The 18,186-nt window shown below is 45.0% G+C and overlaps 2 protein-coding genes across 2 annotated transcripts; one reads left to right on the top strand and one right to left on the bottom strand.

Moving 5' to 3' along the window:
- Positions 1-4,987: 4,987 nt before the first annotated feature.
- On the bottom strand, positions 4,988-7,480 carry EI90DRAFT_3020264 (uncharacterized protein; the record flags this gene model as incomplete). The annotated part of the gene is made up of 9 exons (XM_039057487.1): positions 4,988-5,022; positions 5,093-5,383; positions 5,493-5,634; positions 5,657-5,773; positions 5,816-6,018; positions 6,176-6,341; positions 6,387-6,631; positions 6,725-7,088; positions 7,139-7,480. 9 exons carry the CDS (start codon positions 7,478-7,480, stop codon positions 4,988-4,990), a joined length of 1,905 nt encoding a protein of 634 aa, XP_038910653.1.
- A 4,061-nt stretch (positions 7,481-11,541) lies between these two features.
- On the top strand, positions 11,542-16,247 carry EI90DRAFT_3131571 (uncharacterized protein; the record flags this gene model as incomplete). The annotated part of the gene is made up of 15 exons (XM_039064399.1): positions 11,542-11,797; positions 11,850-12,198; positions 12,250-12,377; positions 12,433-12,582; positions 12,646-12,855; positions 12,903-13,629; positions 13,685-13,772; positions 13,839-13,878; positions 13,932-14,213; positions 14,265-14,667; positions 14,726-14,865; positions 14,927-15,091; positions 15,166-15,327; positions 15,382-16,105; positions 16,157-16,247. 15 exons carry the CDS (start codon positions 11,542-11,544, stop codon positions 16,245-16,247), a joined length of 3,915 nt encoding a protein of 1,304 aa, XP_038910652.1.
- Between the last annotated feature and the right edge of the window lie 1,939 nt (positions 16,248-18,186).

Here is an 18,186-nt window from a genome sequence, read left to right as displayed (position 1 = left end):
CGTAAACACCATTGCCAATATTCCTTGGACTTTCAACCCCACCTCCGTAAGCTCCGTAAGCTCCGCAACCTCCAAGCTTCGCGGATCGCCTTCGGCACTTTCGCCACTTGTAATGTATCTCTCACGTTTCCCCCTCATCCCTATTTGGACTGCTGCTTCTTCCCATTCTAGCCAGTTAGTTATCATCCCCACTTCTCCTCATCCTCCTGCCCCTCTGGGCCTTGCCCTCCCTACCTCCTTTCGGACGTATCACAGGTCCTGCCTTATGACCTTCGGTACCGCTCTGCTTCTGTCTACCCTTTGTTCCCGTTCGGACATCTTCGTCCCGATTCGGATCCCCTTTGTTTCCTTGTGCTTTTGCCCCCCCCCATTATATATATTGGCGCTTGTACATACTCGTTTTGGGCTCAGTCCGAAATCGACCTGAAATGCCCCCTAGAGACTTCCTGCTCACCTACTGTGAAATTAAGGACCAAATGGACAAACAGCAATGGCACAGCACTCCGCTTGAGTCGCTGAGGCCAAGGTCCCTCCACGCTAAGTCTCTGATTCCACTCCGGAGTCGTCTGAATCCACAACACATCTCTAACACTTCCCATGCCTGCACATGTAGCCGAGGATGGAAGTACCACAGAACAAGGATTCCTTAGGAACCAATGCAAAATTCAAAGTCGTGTTTATAATAGGAAATGTAGATATCTCCCAAACGGACCCAATAAAAGTAATTACAGAGAAAACTACCCATAAACGACGGAGATATGACCCAACCTCTCGGAAAATGAGGACAACGTTTAAAAGGCAAGCACAAGGAACAAGCAGTAACGACCGAGACGAGCTTGATAACCCATTAGAAAGGAAGGGATCTAATCTTAATCCACCCAAATTTTCATAATAAAAGGTTCACACATCAATGAGATATTCAATAACGGGAAGAGTGACATCAAAGTCATGGCTCAGGGAAAAGGTGACGTTCACAAAGGATCCATATATAAAACATACAACGAAATTTACACGGAAATTATGATAAATAGGAAACTATAGTGATGCAAAGTTTCAGCCCAAAGGGTTCAGCCATTGTGAAGTTATATCAACGACAGGAATATAGAAATCCACATCATGTTTAAAGACACGTGAGGGTGGCAATGCGAAGGGAACTGGCCATTGGAATCAAGATCCACACTTCAGCAGATCACGAAGACCAATTTCCGTCCAAATAAGGAAGACCCCAGTCAAAACAAAGCACAGAAAGTACAAAACAACCTTAGATCATGAGGGAAAAATCTGAAATAAATCACGGAAGCCTGTATAAAGGATACAAACACTTGCACATACCATAAATCTCAAACAATTAAACAGAAATGGCACCCACATACAAATGACTACGGGAGCGATGCATGTGTCACGACCGACAAATCCCAGGGCTCCATCAGCGGCGAATCAATGCCGATAGGTGTCAAAAACCCGGGTTGGACGAGGGGGTAAATGCGTGAGTCCGAATGCAGGTGGGGCTCAACTAGAGGGGGTCTGAGGGCTCCGGTAGTGAACCGAAGCTTCTCTGGGAGCCCGGTTCTGCTGGATGGTACAAGAGGCTCTAAGAAGGATGCGGCCTCAGCAACTCGGAGGGAGCGCTGTGCCTCCGTTACGTCTCAGCTAGTCCTTGTATTTCTTATGTCTGAGGTGTCTTGTAGAACAGGAACGGGAATCACTCAGAGGGACTTTGGGTGGCATTTTAGTCGAGATTAGAACTAAGGAACTACAGGTTCTAACCTACGGGTATTTATAAAGGAGAATGGGGAGGACTTAGTCAAGGTCCGAAATGACAAATGGGACAACACCGAAAGGTGCCGAATGATACTGAGAGGTACCGAAAGGTTCCAAACGATATTTAAAATGGGGAACCGAGGTGTCGGGCCAAAGAGGGCGGAGTTGGAGGCCGGAAAATGAATGGGGAAGACAAATGGGTAAAGGGGGTTAGCCGACTGAATGGTAGTAAGAAGGTAGTCATGCTAAGAATGGAAGATGACTAATAAGTGATAACGTGAGGGAGATCGCCGAAGGATGCGGGTAGCTCCGAAAGCGGAGTTGCGTATCCGAAGGATGTTAGGTGACTCCAATAAATGAAATGGGTGGAGGAATGGTTTAAGGGCATGTCACGGGATATCAGAGGTCCGTCGGGATATCGGAGCAAATCTGGGGTCTCTGAATGTTCCGACTCGGGACCGAGCTTCCAGGATGGGAGTGGCCAAGGTTCGGTGTGCCGCAACCAGACCGGAGCTGAGACAGTCAGGAGGGAAGGTGACTTGGGGAGTGGGGAGGCATGGTGTAGGGGATGGTGAAGTTGTTAGGAAGGTGTGGTGTGGTGGGAGTGCGCGGGGTCGGAATTCTGGGATATGACAATAGGCGAATCTGCCAACCCGAAACCCAATCTAGCCAGCCCCCAATCCGATGTCTGGCCCCCTGCCCTATCAACCATGCACTGCATCCAGACCTCCACCTGCATCCGGACTTCTGCCTGCATCCAGACCTCCACCCGCATCTGTACCTCTGCCCACCTCCACACCCTCTGGACCTCTGCCACTCCTGGTTGCCCTCCACACCCTGTGGTCAGGCCAACACTCCCCTCTGACCTTGCTGGCCATCATGCTGCCCTTGTTTGTGACAGCACTGATGGACCACCCTCTGTTGCGGACTTGTCAGCACCGCACTGATTTCCATGTCCCTTCGCGGACTTGTGTTGGCACCGCACCGACCCTGCTTATTTGCGGACTTGTATCGGCACTGTGCGCTGACCTCCGCTTTTCTCTGGCCATCTTGTCACTCGGCAGCATACCATTCATTCCTTGCCGAGTGCCTATATTGTTCATCCATTCATTTGCTTAACTTGCCAATATTGGCACTTGATTCGCTTTTGTTTAGTTCATTGCCTCCCATTTCCTGGGCTCTTGTCCTTCATTCAGTTTGACAATCCCCGCTTATTTCCGTGCCGGACTGTGCCGGACTGACCGGTCCTTCTGTGTTTCCCTCCTGCCTATTTATATCCTGTAAATACTTTCAGGGACCTTAGTCTGAAATCAACTAGAGTACCCCCCCTGTCTGGTCTGAGTCTCTCCTTCTGCAAAGGGGGCTTCCCCCCTCTGAGTCCATGCTCGCGGAGTCCGCACTCCTCCTACAGGTCTGCTCTGCCCGCAAGTCTTGTTTGAAGTCCGCTGTGAGTGTCAATCCGTAAATACAGGATCTCCCCCAAACATCAAGCTCAGGGCACAGCGCTCCACCTGAGTCGCTGAGGCCACGATCCCACTCTGCTAACCTTGAACAGCGCTTCCGGACGTGCCACATATTTCTGCCTGCATATCCGCACGCGCGCTCCAACAGACCTCTGCATACCTCCAACCTCAACTCAGACAGAACCCAATCCATCTTCCATCTGCCTTCTGACAGTCTGCCCGACTCTGACAGTATTCCGACTCTGACAATATTCCAGACTCTGACAGTACTTCCGACTCCGACAATATCCCAGTCTCTGACAGCATTCCAGATCTCTGACAGCATGTGATTACCAAATGTGCATGCAAACTTTTGCTAACTCGACGAATACCAAGGAATAGAATACAACTTTAGTACCATTGGAAAGGTGGGAATAAATGAAAATTTATGATACCAAGAACGTGAAAAACCATTCAGAAATGAATGAGATACAAGGACATGAAGTTTAAAACCTGAAAAACGTGTGGGAAGACAGCTTCTAGAGGTCCAGAGTCCTAAATAAAATACATAAAAATATGATATCCTCGAGGACGACCTATTATAACAATGAACAATACATACAAAGGACTAGGATGCAATAATACAAAGGGGAATCAGGGGAGAAGGATGAAATCCACGAAAACCACTAAACTATGATGGACCATGGTGGGAATTTTAGGGAATGATATTCTAATGAAGTGGAGAGCTATAATACATTTGTTTGAACAATTCTTGACTACTAGCAACTTTTTCTTTTGGTTCTAAACCTGAATAATTCACTCATTTATCATTTCAAGTCTCATTTCAACTAAATGTTACTGGATAAAAATAGAATAAATCAGCTGAAGGTCTCAGCGCAGCTGTATGCATAGTAATGTGAAGTTTGAATTCAGAATGACCGAGTCATAGTGAACTTAATGGTAAATATGAGGAATTTGAAATAGAAAACTGTGACAAATGCAGTGCAGTCAAGTTCTAATTGAACCATTAAAATAGCCTAGGCAAGGAAGGACAATAAGGATTCTATGCACAGTCTGAGTGCAGTAGAACTATAGCATGAAAAATTCATTTTTATTCAGTTTGAGGAAAATACACTGTAAATAAATCCTGTAAATACAAGGTAGAGTGTGAAAAAGGAAGGCAACCCAAGGAGTATAAAAGGGAGACCCTTTCTGCAACTTTTCACCCCCCTCAGAGAAGTAAGAAAATAGAGTATTATTTTTCTCAAGCATTTCTGGTTGTCACTCCAGCGCGGAAAAGTGATATACAGTTAAGATTGCCACTGTAGTAAAAGGCAGCAATTAGGGAGAGAAATATTAAGTAAATATTTCAACAGGAGAGCTGGTTAACGCTCCAGAATTCAAAGTGTAAACACAAAACAGTTATTTTGCTACTGTTAAAACAGGCAATAAAACAAGACAAAAATAAAACAAACTCAAGGGACACTTCAGACACAATTAAACAACTCTACACAGAATTACACCCAGACAAATTGAGAAATTACAATAGAGGAACAGCTCCACAGGGCTTGGTTTATCTGTAAGTCAAGTCTCAGAAACTTTTAGACTAACCCATAAAATAGAATTACCCAAAACACTCGGATTGGTACTATAATTACAACAAATATTACTAGTACACTTCCCCATCCTAACTAAAGAACCAGGGAACAGCTTGGTGGTGGTCTCGTTTGAACCTCCCAACTGACCTTCCTTCATTCTCTCCTTCAGCACATTATTGTCGTCGATCAAATTAATGACATCTTCGAGGTCAAGGCCACAGCTGGGGTCCGAATTTGTCATGGCTTCACCAGAATCAATGCCAGCAATGGCCTTGCTTGTTGTGAGCTCACTGGTGCTCTCCCAGATACCACTGGTATGCACATCAGGCTGGTAGACTGCTGTTGCATCCCCAACATCTTCTCTGTCTTCTATTTCTAAGTTGTCCACATCTGGATTGCTAGTCATATCCATCTTGATAACCAGCTCTCCAAGAGGAGAGAGGATATCTACTGTCCCATCCTTAGGTAGTGCATTGCATCGAGATCTAATGTTGGGATCCACTGTTCCGGCATGTAGGGCACCATCTTGCCAAGCAGTGAGGAGCACGACCCCACTTATGCTGACCTTCCCAAAGGGCCAGACTGATATGATCCATGTGTTGTGACTTCTTTTCTAGCTCGTTTAATGAAGGCAATTTCAGGCAACAGGGTGTATGGTCCCATTCTGGGTGCAGTGCCGGACTTCACTGACATGGGATAGTTGAGTAGTTAGCTGTAAGGTGTCCGCATTTGCATTGTTGCCCACAATAGTCAAAAGATCCCAAAAGTAACTTCAAGTCGATCTGTTCCGAGAAGTACAATGTAGAAGTGGGTAATGTCTGGGTCCACCTTGGCTTTTGCAACGCAGAAATATACATTCTTGATCATTATTTGAATGTCCACATAGAGTTGGGTCAGCAGGAAATGTCCCTTTTGAGGGTTTGCATGAAAGAGGATGAGCAGTAGATGCAACACAGCACTTGGGTGTGTCAGCTGTTGCCGAAGAGAGAGTGTTACATCAATAAATGGACACACAAGCATATAGCATAGTTGCCCAAACATGGAAAGAGCTCGACGCTGTGCTGCCCATTCAGGCTTGTTGCCACACACCTCTGTGAGAGGCAAGTCCCAGACTGCTTTGAGCAATTCCAGTGCCTTGGGTACATCCTGCTTGTCTGCAGGGTTCAAGAGCCCGTTGAGGACAACAGAAGAGACCCCATTTTCATGGAGATGGTGCTCTAGGATCGCAGGTAATATCATGCTCTCCAACAAGCAAGTTGAGGAATGGGAGTGGGGATAGATGAGGATAGATTGGGGAGCAATGGTCGAGTTTTTCTTTCAAGGTTAGCTTTGCAAGCGCTGCACCTCATCGAGATTCGCCATCTGATGCTATACTCCACAATGAGCCTGGTAGCTGAGCCTTGCAAGATTTTGCAACAGACTTGATTAATTCAGCATGGTCTCCAGCCTTCTCGTGTTTACATGTTGGCAATATCAAAATGGGATGTGCATTGTATATTTGAGGACTTGATGAAAGGAAACCTATTGCTCCAATGGTAGCCTCAAAGAATATGACAATATAAAAACTAATCAATGGATTGCACACCTCTGATGCTAGATGAATTTCCCCATCTCTCACACCTTCTGCTAACCGATATGCCTCATGTTCAGACTCAGATTGAAGTGCATACCCAGCTTGATGTTTGCAACAGATCCCGACAATTTGGTCCATCACCACATTGTACCGAGGAACTTCCTCAATCTTGATCTCATCAAACATCAATATATATGGGCTGGAATATGGTGAGCTTATGGGGGGAATTTCGGTAGATATCCCTGCTTGAAGAGAGACTGTAATATTATGCTCAAGCTCTGAGCTGCATGGCAACCCAGGTGAGACATGGAGTGGTGTTGTGGGTTGCAAGTGTCAAAGTGTGCTAACACCTGGCATGCCTAGGGCCTTGTGGGCAATGCTTGCAAGCCGATTCCCCCCTAGTCGCAGAAACAAGATCCCTAATTGCATCTCTTGCTCCATAAATGATTTGACAGAATATGATCTAGTGGCTGCTTTCGAAAATAAGAGAATAAGAGCACTAATGCTCATATTCCTCCTTAGTCCTGCCCACATAACTGCATCAGCACGCATCACATCGCCAGATGAGATTATCATCATAAGGTGTTTATGGTCATCGATGGTGCGTGTTCTCCTTCCCAGCTTGACACTTGCATTGAAGACCCACCGGTTCTTGGTAGTCAGGTGCTGCTGTGCCTGTTGCAATGCTTTTCGGAGTGTGCCCCAAGGCCAGTACTGATGTGATGAGTTTGATGGGATTCCATTGTTTATACATTCGATAATACCCTGTAGCTTTTTCTGCTGGAGAATGCGAAGACAGGGATGACAGCAAGGGCCAGCTGTAGTGGGACATTTGCAGTCCCAAGGGTGTAGGTACAAAATGCTCTGATGGAACTCAAGGTCCCACTCAAGCTTAGTAGCATCATGCATGCAATCGGGTAGGAGTTGTAGGGGGAATGACCAGGTGGAAAATCGAGCTTTATGCCGGTGCGGATGCCAGTTCTGTTACTTGGAGGAGGGGGGTCTGGTGCCGTGGTGGATGGTTCGTCCTGATCTTCAACATCACTGATGATCAGAGGACCAGATTGGGGGCTACCATTTTGTCTAGTTGTTGGGGGACATAGCATAAGCAGTTCTCTGTTACCCTATCGATATTGTGTAAGACTATATCACTGCATGTAGCTGCATCAGCCCTGATATATCATAAATCCCTCACCTTCTCCTGATCCAACGCTGCTCCTTTGATCCGAGTGTTCCTTAATTTCTATTCACTTCATTTCCTATCAGATCACAGTTTAGTTCCTTTGATCCTATCTCTCCCAATTGATTGATGTCACTCATGTATATAACTCTATGTGCTGCTGAGGGTTGGAACCTCAGCTTTCTCTATGACTAGGTTTTTGGGCGATATTCGACTTGGACTGACGAGCGATCCCTGACACTAGTCAATTCTTGGGATGATCTTGTCTCAGCAATACTAGTAAGTTGTTAGTATCAGAAATCCATCAGGTAGTGCGGCTTACATACATCATCATCATTGCTGCTGATAATCTTTCTAATTTGTCTTTGAATAGATTGGGGTCTAGGTTGCGGTTTTCCACAAACCACTCAAGAAAGTTCAACAATCCTTCAACCCCACTCTTTCCACATCATACTCTCTCAGAAATTTCAGTTGACATTGCACTGTACCCAAGAATGCAATTTAGTGGTCCATCAATCCCTTCTGTCATATCCATCCACAGCCATCAACTTCCACTACCTCCGATCTTTCCAGACTACCTCTGCTCCTTCTTCACTAACCTCGGAGCTCCTGTATTCCACAATCACCTCCACTTCTCTTGATGGTCACCACCCCCTCTTTTCAATATATTACCTATGCCTCCCTAAGTATGGAGCCCCGAAGGCTTCCAGACAGCTCCAACGTCTGCTAGCACACTCCTGCCTCCACTGGGCAATTCACTTGCTTGCCCTGCAAGCCCACCTTTGGGCCTATCCCTCCTTTCTAATTCTGGGTTATCGCCTGCCATTCCGCTAACCCTGTAACTTGACTTGTCAGTAATATTCAATTGGCTAATGTTTAACTCCATTAGCTCCACTCTGCTCGGCCCTGCCATTCACAGGCCGACCCTCGCTGTAACTATATATACTTAACTTGTACATAGGTTACACCTTAGTAATAAAATCGACTAGAGTTTAGTTCTTGTTTCCAGTAAGTAAATTAGGGCATGGACATGTAACTTGGCACAGTGCTCCTGGCTTGAGTCGCTGAGGCTGAAGCCCTCCACCACAGAGACAAATCCTTTGTCACGATCCGGTCTCTGACACCTTCCCAATCTTCATCAGGGTTATCGGTACAGTTGGTCTGAACATAAGACTTAGGATCCGCTGATCCCAGTGTATAAATTATGTCCCCATTATTTGCCTCAGGCACTGACATAGGCAATTGTTCCGCAAGAGTGCATGCTTTTGTAATGTCATTAAGACAGTCCAGCAGCATGACAGGGTTGGCCCTCTCTAGAGCATGTTGGACTGGTGCGAGGGGATGAAGGCACTGAGGTGCACTTAGGGAATATACCAGAGGTATGGTGGCAGCAGGGTGAGGAGTGAGCCAATTGGTGAAGTGGGATCTCTGAGCAGCAATGGCCCATTCTCCTATTTTTTTCTTCTTCTTTTGTGCCTGACATGAAGCACTGCCAATGTGAGATTTGAGGTTTGCTTCCCCTCCACATCCAACCTTGACTGTGGCTCCACACTCAGGGCATTCCATGCAGTCAGTCAGAGACACAGTGTCAGTGGCATGCCAATGATGCATGAGGTGCAAGGGTGTGGGCCCCTGCACGTGAAAACTGAGAGAAATTTTCATTTTATGTTTAGGCCACAGAAACAACACCACAGAGGCGTCCAAGAGGCGTAGCATTGAACCCAAACTAAGCCCAACTACCGAGAGTGGGAACATGTGACTGTGAGAAATTACCTTTTTTTGGCAAATAACGTCACGTGGAGGGAGGGAGGGTCCACCCAAAATCCTTTTTTGCCATTCTGAACTCCACTTTCACATCTAGAATCCCGACCCCCCCTTGCTACCCCTACCTGGCAGTGACTTGGTCTCTTTTGAAAACTTGCAAGAGGAAGTCAGAGGAGTGGAAGTGGTTAGGAGTAGTGGGGGCAGAGTGAAGTCAGAGTTGGTAGGAGTGAGGTCATGTAAGCATCCCAGGGGGCAGAGTTGAGTTAGTGTTACAAAAATGGGGCCTGAGGTGCCCATTTTTGGCACAGGAAGAGGGAAGGGTGAGGGGAGACAGTTCATAAGGTTGTACAGATGTTATCACAGGTGGTGGCACAATTTAGCACAGGTGTTTGAGACGATAATTGTTGGATGAATTCTCATTATTTACATGTCATGTGATTTGGGTGTGTGCAGGGCCCATGAGAGTCTAAATTGTTGGAGGAACTGTGTGCTATGGGAGGCCAGACAAGTTTTTGTACAGCCACATTCCCGTGCTAGCATGACTACTTGGTCACAACACCTCTTTTATATTATCTCAGACTAACCCATGCCAGGCCACAGATATATTCATTCATTTGAATTCATTTCCTTTTCCCTCAGTTCTTCACACATATTAGCTGAGACTGAGGTTAGTTACATTCCTTTATTACTATTTCCTTTACCATTGTAACTTACAATATGTACATTACCTTCAGCTTCCCACTCATAGGTAATACAATTTAGTTCTTCACACATATTAGCTGAGACTGAGCTTCCCGCTTATAGTCCAGCTCCGAGATCAAGTGTTGCTCATCAACATAAATTGGGAGAAATCCCATTTCCATAACAGTTAGGAGTCAGGTGGTGGATGTGGGAGTTGCCTGGAACTGAAGTGGAGGTAGGATGGAAAGTCTGGGATAACATGATGATATCCCTAGTTCTTCTATTCCACTGTCATATCCATATCAACTCTGCCACAATTTTGGTTTGACAACCAACTATTATCATCTCAAACACCCATGCTAAATAGCACTATAAGGTCTGTGGGGCTCACTCAGCACACCAGGCCATAAGTGTCACAAATATGTGTATTTTACGGTGATGTCTAAGCAATACTGGAAAGTACCACATGATCATGTGACCTTATATACATCTGGGTACAGGGCTTGTGCCCTGACAATGGGCCAATTAGGCCCCATTTTTATAACACTCATGCCCTTATATTCACTTCTGGTTTCCCTTTGTTCCCCCTTTGGTTCATTATAGTGTATACTGTAGTTCATGGCACCTCAGTGTGAAATCGATGACCAGTAGTCCCCCCCAGAGTTTTTGCAGCTCATCTGTAAGTTAAGAGCCACACACCAGTGTTTGGCACAGTGCTCTGCACCAAGTTGCTGAGGCCAAGGCTCCTCCACTTGTCCCTCCATCCTCATTCCAGGATTCCACATGTCATGCTGTATCAATGTTCCTTGCAGCTTTCCTGATGGTTGCCAGATTGCTGACTCTACTTTCCCATGTACATTTGTGTATAGACCCATGTGCTGGAGTGCTAGTCCCCCAGCTTTGATATCAACTAGATGTTTGGGGCTACACTGCATGCACTTGCATGCAATTATGGGCAGCATGACTGGTTGTTGGTCATGTTAGTACAGAATCCTACAGTGTGACCCAGGACAGTGCATCACTTCACTGTTGGGCCACATAGTCACAGCATGAAGAATCTGCTCAATGTAGCAGTTCTGGTAACCACAACAACTTGAGGAGTAAGGGGTTACAGGAAGTGATGGGTAGGGCATTACACTGTCCCCAAAACCAACACATGCAACACAGGGAACAGCTGTGCAATACATCAGCAACACCACTGTTGGGCCACATAGTCACAGCATGAAGAATCTGCTCAATGTAGCAGTTCTGGTAACCACAACAACTTGAGGAGTAAGGGGTTACAGGAAGTGATGGGTAGGGCATTACACTGTTCCCAAAACCAACACATGCAACACTGGGAGCAGCTGTGCAATATACCAGCAACACAGCTGGTTGCCAAGGAACCTCCTTCATTTCCTCACTTGATCAGAATTTGGAAACCTGTGGGGGAAGTGATGTAGAGATACATAAGCTGGAAGAATAACCTACAGGCTCAACACCATTCCTTTAGGAAACCAAACCCTCCACATCCTGGTTGTGCATACATTAAAGCAAAGGCAGATGCTGACACCTCAACAGACCATCCACTGCTACTTCTGGGGTTGGGTGGTCATCATCAGTCTCCTGCTGCTCACTCATTCAGCCCTGATTGTCTTGTGGGCTAGTGGAATTTTGAGGCACCTCAGGTTCCCTGTGGATCAAGTGAACTCAGTGCAGCAAATCATTGTCATTTCCACCCAGGTTTGGAATTTTCTTGTTTCAGCTGCATTAACACTTGTCATACAAGGAATAATGTTTGATATAATCATTCATCGTGGTAAGTTCATTTGCAGAGAACTTTAGACCATCAGTAGCACTGCCTATTTTAGAGCAAACACTTGCATCACTACACAACTCTCTTGGAGCTTGGCAAAGCTTCTTTGGATCTATTTCTGCATTGTGGCATGCTCGACATCTGGATAATGTGCTCCGCATCCGGCTTTTACTTGCAGCATTATTCTATGCTTCAGCTTCATTCCTCCAAGTCACAACAAATGCTGCAATATCTGTTGCAATCACAGCTGCTGAAGATCCTATAACTCTGAATGTATCACAACCAATTGGAAATCTCAGCTATGTAATTACAGAGTTAAATATGGGTGCTGTGCCAGAGACGGTGGAGTTACTATGGAGAGAGAAAGATGACCAAATTGGTTTCCCCCATGGCATCAATGGATCGTGAGTGTCATTATTTTCCAGCCCGACCATCCCAGAACATTTCACTTCCAGAGTCTTCTTCTCCATACTGGAGGATACCACTTCTGATGTTGTGTACCAAGATCAGTTTGCCCAACAATTGAATGTTAAATGTGCATCTCTCCCAAATGCACACATGTCAATTTCCCTGGACATCATAGGTGAATCCTGGGGCTTTCCTTTGTGTGTGCCTAAATTAAATCAAAATATTATTAGGTCCTGGAGATTGCTCTATTACCCCAAATTTCAGTGCCACCTACATGCAAGATTCAAAAAAGATCCTAACATCAGTAGATGGGGAGCTGAATGGCTACTCCTTCCAGTTTGGTTGGGAGCACAATGAAACAGGACCACCTATCCTGAGATGTGAGTCCTGCATCAGTGTATCAGTGGTAGGATGCATGTGACCAATCATTGGCCTTCAAATAGTTGGTGACCAATTGCTGTTTGCAGATGACACTGCAGTTGGCTATCTGAGCCCAATTGCTCTTTATGGTGTTACCACTTTCTTCTATTTGAGCATCAATCCACATGCTCTCACCATAATTGTTGATGATAGTGGCAATGCCACACAACAAGTCCTTCCACCCAAGAGGCTCAAGACATCAGTGCAGAGTTGGTTATACAATTCATCCATGAGTATGTCCTTCACAGAAATTTGGGCCCACTCTCAGCTCCATCCAAAGGTGAATCAGAACAAAAGAGTAAGGCCTTCCTTGAGCCAATTGATGTTACATTCTATTGGTGGCCCTTTTCTTGTGCCCTCTACAGGGACCATACCGAAGCCAATGTCACAGGAAATAATACCCTATTGTGGTATCGTGATGTTACTCATCGAATCTCTGCTAGTTCACTCCCTTATGCCCGGCCAGTACCAACTGATCCTTTGGAAGCTGGATGGGTCTCTCTCATAGCAAGCCTCTATCAGACACAGGGGAAGTCTGATCCATGGGATAATGGCTGGTTCACTGACACATTGCTCAAAAGCATCAATACTGCAAATCCCAACAAGGATTTCAGCCAATTTGAGGAAAACCTTAGCCAGCTGACAGCACTAGTGTACTCAGTTTCTGTGCAATACAATCACCTTGACCTTTATGGTACAGAGGGTAAAATGCATTCACCATGGAGCCCAACATATGCCAAAATCAGTGGTACTCAAATATCCAATGTTGCCCATCTAGAGTTCAATGCCATCCAAATTCTTCTTGGAATGATTGCAGTGATTGTTATAGCCTCCTCATCAGCACTCTCTATGGGTTGTACTTTTCCCACTGTAGATCAGGCCATTCATAATGGAGGACTCATTGATTTATCCTCACTTTTACATCAATCTTCTCTTCCTGAATGGATTTCTCAACATTCAAATACATCTGATGGTGTGAGAAAGAAGGCAGAAAAGACAAGAGTCAGGTGCATGCATCTTCATTTAGGGCTGAGAATCCTGTTCACTTGTTTGTATCCTCAGGCTCAAAGGACTAACCCTGGATGTGTCTAAACCCTCCAGCTACCTTGGAGGTGAGCAAAGGTGCACTGATGACCTTTCACAACAAGAGGTCTGGGACTTGGCTGGTGCTAAAGATTCAACCACTTATTTACAAGAATTCTAGATCTGCCACCAGGGCCCAATTTTGACTGCATCTGGGGACCAGGATGAGCCTTGTAAGCTCTTTGGTTAACCACATTGTTGTGTTCTTATTCACATGACCCAACAGTTGGCACAAGCATAACATTGAAAACTCCAGATCAGATGACCAGTTCTGCCACCCTACACTGTGTTGCTGCATGCACAGCATTACTCTTCCTCATTGGCTATCATGTCTTCACATTTACAATCTGGGCTTCAGGGGCCCTTCAAAGTACCAGCTATTCAATTGATCAGTTGGCACTGATATCCCAACTTCAGGCCGGAACCACACGAGCAGTGGCCATGGTTGTCCTTGGTACACTGACAGTTGCAAGTGCATCACTTGCAAGTGACCATTTATTCCACCAATGTGATGTCCATTCTCCAACATTTTGATTTCTTCTGACAATCCATTCTGTAGCCAATACCTTTGTTGGGCTAAATGATGGATTGTGGGCCTGGAGGGGCCTAGGGGCCTCTGTGATGAGCCTCTGGCACAGTAAAAGTTCTGGAAGTAATCAAATGCTCCAAGTTATGCTGGTCATGGTCTTGTATGCATCTGTGGCTACTCTCCATCTTGTTAGCACATCAACTCTCACTTTTGATGCAGTCTTGGGGACTGAACCAGTGTCTCCAGTAAGCATCATTTGTATGCCAGGAGACCTCATTGATATTGGTTTTATGGATTACTGGGAGGGGGATCCTGATGTGAAGTGGCAGCCTGACTTTAGAATGGAGCTGGCTATAACCTCTTTAAGCTTACCATACTTCTGGAACTTTCTGGGTAGTGGTTCAATTAAAATGCCAGGCAGTCTAAATGGAAGGTATAGTGGAGTATTTTGTCTGTGTGTCCAATCCCCAAAGCCAATATTCTTTCCCTAGCATTATACACAGCATTCCTGTAGCAAAAGTTGATCCAGCCATAATGCTAACTGACCTTCATGCTACTCAACTGGTGGTGCAGTGTGGTGTGACAGCTCAGCAGCCTGGTGACAAATGGAAGGTCTCTTACACCCCTCCCTGTTTGTCTCAAACCATACCTTGGTGGTGAAAAAAAGCACTGATATCCAAACATTGGTCTAGCGGATCTTTATGAAGGGGAGTTGACCATTGAAGTTACTTTGACATATTTCCCATATGAGAGTTCCACAGTCAACATGACTTATAGCCGTTGGATCTTGGCTCAGGATATTGGATTGAGAGTTTTTGATTGGAAACCATCAAGCAGGGCACCTGCTTATGCTCAGTGTAAGCAAACATGGATCATATACCCCTGAATGCTAACCACTGACCTGCCCAAGTCAATGACTTCGTCATGTTAGGTAAACATGGTGCTTCTGGACTTGATTCTGGAACAATCTCTTTCATGTATGTTTCAGCACACAATCAATTACTGGGGAAGAATTCATCTAGACTTGTGTTCCCTTCCCACACACACATGGAGACTTATTCAGCATTGAACTGGCCATCCAATGATACCATGAGTAAGATTTCTTTTCTCCATCACTTATAACAACATCTACTACCCCCTGGTACAGGTGGGCATAAATTCAGTACACACAGATTTGAAGGGAATGTCACATTGACTCTCCATCTTTATCATTTTGCCTGTTCTCTCTACACCCTCCCTGTTGTAGCAAAGGTTGGAGGAAATGGACAGCTTTTATCCACAGATGAACCAAAGCATCCCCCAACTGCTATGACCCCATTTCTTCGCACTCCCCCAATGAGCATGATGGAAAGGAGTTTTATGAACCTTACAGACTCAATTATTGACTTACAATACCCCGACAATGTTGCATTCATTCCCCTGGAAACCAAAATCCTCGCCACCTTGGTTTCTGGATCAGGAATTGAAGCAGTGGAGGATTTTCTTGGATACTCAACAGCCTTAGCATATTCATTACTGGTACAAACCTTTCGCACATCAGCCCTGCTTGCTGGAAACACATCCGTACTTCCATATTGGGAACCAATATATGACCATGCTGATGGTGTCCAGCAAGTGCTAAGGGCAAAGCTTCATGTAAATGGGCTTCATCTGCTCATATCCAGCATCTGTGTAACCTTGATCATAATTTGTGTCACCTCCTCTGCCTTATTTGTCCCACATCATCATGGACCAATGCATGATGGAGGGGTAATTGATATAATCACCTTGATGCAAGGATCCCGAATCCCTCAGTCAATTGCTAGTCAGGCATGGGTTGATTCCCATGGGACAGACTTGCGGCGATGCAGAGCAGCAAATTTACCAGTCTTGTAAGTGTTGAGCCCAATATCAGTTGACATAAGCACTCATTTATTGTGTAGATTACATGATGGATGCCTGGATGTGGGCAATCTTATTTCCAGCAATCTCTCATCCTCTGAAACTCCTCCCATTGTGCACCATGTAGAATAATCAACAAACCCAGTTGGACTGCCCTGGTCAGAGTATGGTGTTACAAGTTGCAGCCCAATGCCACCAGTGGCCAAGGCTGAAGGTTGCCTGGTATAGGTGTTGCCTAGGCAAGATGCCTGGACTGCACATGCTTACTTTGATCTCAGGGGCAGGAGCCCTTTGAGGCATGATTGCCACCTAACCTTTCTCTCTTGAACCTATGTTGCCAGCCCCCTTTTGTTTTCATGCTTTGACTGTTCCTGGGTTTCACCTAAGTGTCATAGAATCCACATTCCATGTATATAAAAACCAGACTTGCTCTGGCAGCCAATATGTGCTGCACAGATTGTGGATGTAACATAACAGGTTTTCAGCCCAGTTCTACTCCACTGCTCTAAGTCAACCCAAAAGACATTTGGCACTGTTGAACTGTTGCTCAGAAAGGTGCTGTTGCAAGCAGTGTAGGAGAATATTTGAAGAATGAAACAATGAAGTATCAGAATAGCCAACAATCAACTGACAAGTTCAAATGTTTAACAGATCTCATGGGCTTTATGAGACTGAATGCTGTAAACTGGCTAGGGATCTAACCCAGCAAGCAAACAGGAAAGGATGGGGACCGGATTGGTATCCAACAGGTCAGGGAAAAGGGGTAATGGTATTGGTGAAAATGGTCCAGTGTGGTGCATGGTGTACTCTAATCAATCTCTCACCCCACCTCTCTGGGTGACACTAAGGTGAGGACTGATCTAGAGGTCTTCTTAATGATCTTCTTGGTCATAATACTCCCTACTAGCTTGGGAGGGGCAAACTCGGTGGTTTCTAATCCAAAGGAAAAGGTAGATACATCCTCATGTACAGTATATATGAGAAATGATCAAATAAAAATGATAAAAAATATCCGATGTGTCCCATGTGCTTGGGTGGGTCATATCGGCAACAAACAATATCGGAAAAAGGAAGGGAAAACAATAATCAAGGAAATAATAAAGCAATAAATGGTATCTGACCAAAAAAATATCCAACTCTATCCATCACCAATCAACTCCCGCTAATCATGGACCTTAATACTCATAAATGACGCGTTTCCAGCGGTACCAATATCGTCCAAATCGGTGCAGTGGTTGCTGAGATAAGTGGGGTCTATTCCTTGTGTGGCCACACTGCTGGGTGGGCATGGGAATTTGGTCTGTGGGGACTGGAAATGTGTCTGGAAAAATATGAAAAAATCATGGAAGGGTAGGAATAGTATATGAAAACGTGTATGATGTGTTTAGTGAAGTGGGGATGTGCTGGGATGGGGAAATCATGATATTCAGTTTGTTTGTGCAGTAGCTGTGCCTGCCTACAATGCACATTAGAACCTCATTGTAATTATCCACACACATGTAGCATGATATTTAAGCTACTACAAGCATGCCTAGAACCTGGCATAGGTGTAGGGAAATATATCTCTACAACAAGTAAATAGCACCTAGATGGCAGAATAAGAGGGAACATTGGAAAAAGAAATGTGAATATCTCAGGAACCAGAGGGCTTTTGACTGTAATTTCTTTACCATCTGAGAGCACTGTTTTATAACTTTATCCATAATTTTGTTTCATTCTAAAAGCTTCAGAACTGACAGAGATATCACTCAAATGGTGTAAGGAGTGGTAACCCCACCCCTTATTTCCCATTACATCATTGTATAATTGTCTTGTAATAAACATGTATATACAAAGTACATACAATAGTGTGGGAAAGTGGAAAGAGCAACTTAGCCTTTCCTCCCATACTGTTGCAAATAATAACTTCATACAAGTTACTTTTGTTGGCAGCCTGAGGAACTAGGCTAACCAGGGTTGGCACCTACACCAACCCCTTACAAATGGCAAAACACCTTATAATTCACATATATTTATTTGCTAATTCTTACAAAAAGTAATGTGACTCAAGGAAAATATATTGGCATCAGAA

The sequence above is a fragment of the Cantharellus anzutake genome (genome assembly GCF_015039405.1).
Source record: "Cantharellus anzutake strain C23 chromosome Unknown EI90scaffold_78, whole genome shotgun sequence".
Lineage (NCBI taxonomy): Eukaryota > Fungi > Basidiomycota > Agaricomycetes > Cantharellales > Hydnaceae > Cantharellus > Cantharellus anzutake.
This window is presented reverse-complemented; position numbering and strand designations above follow the sequence as displayed.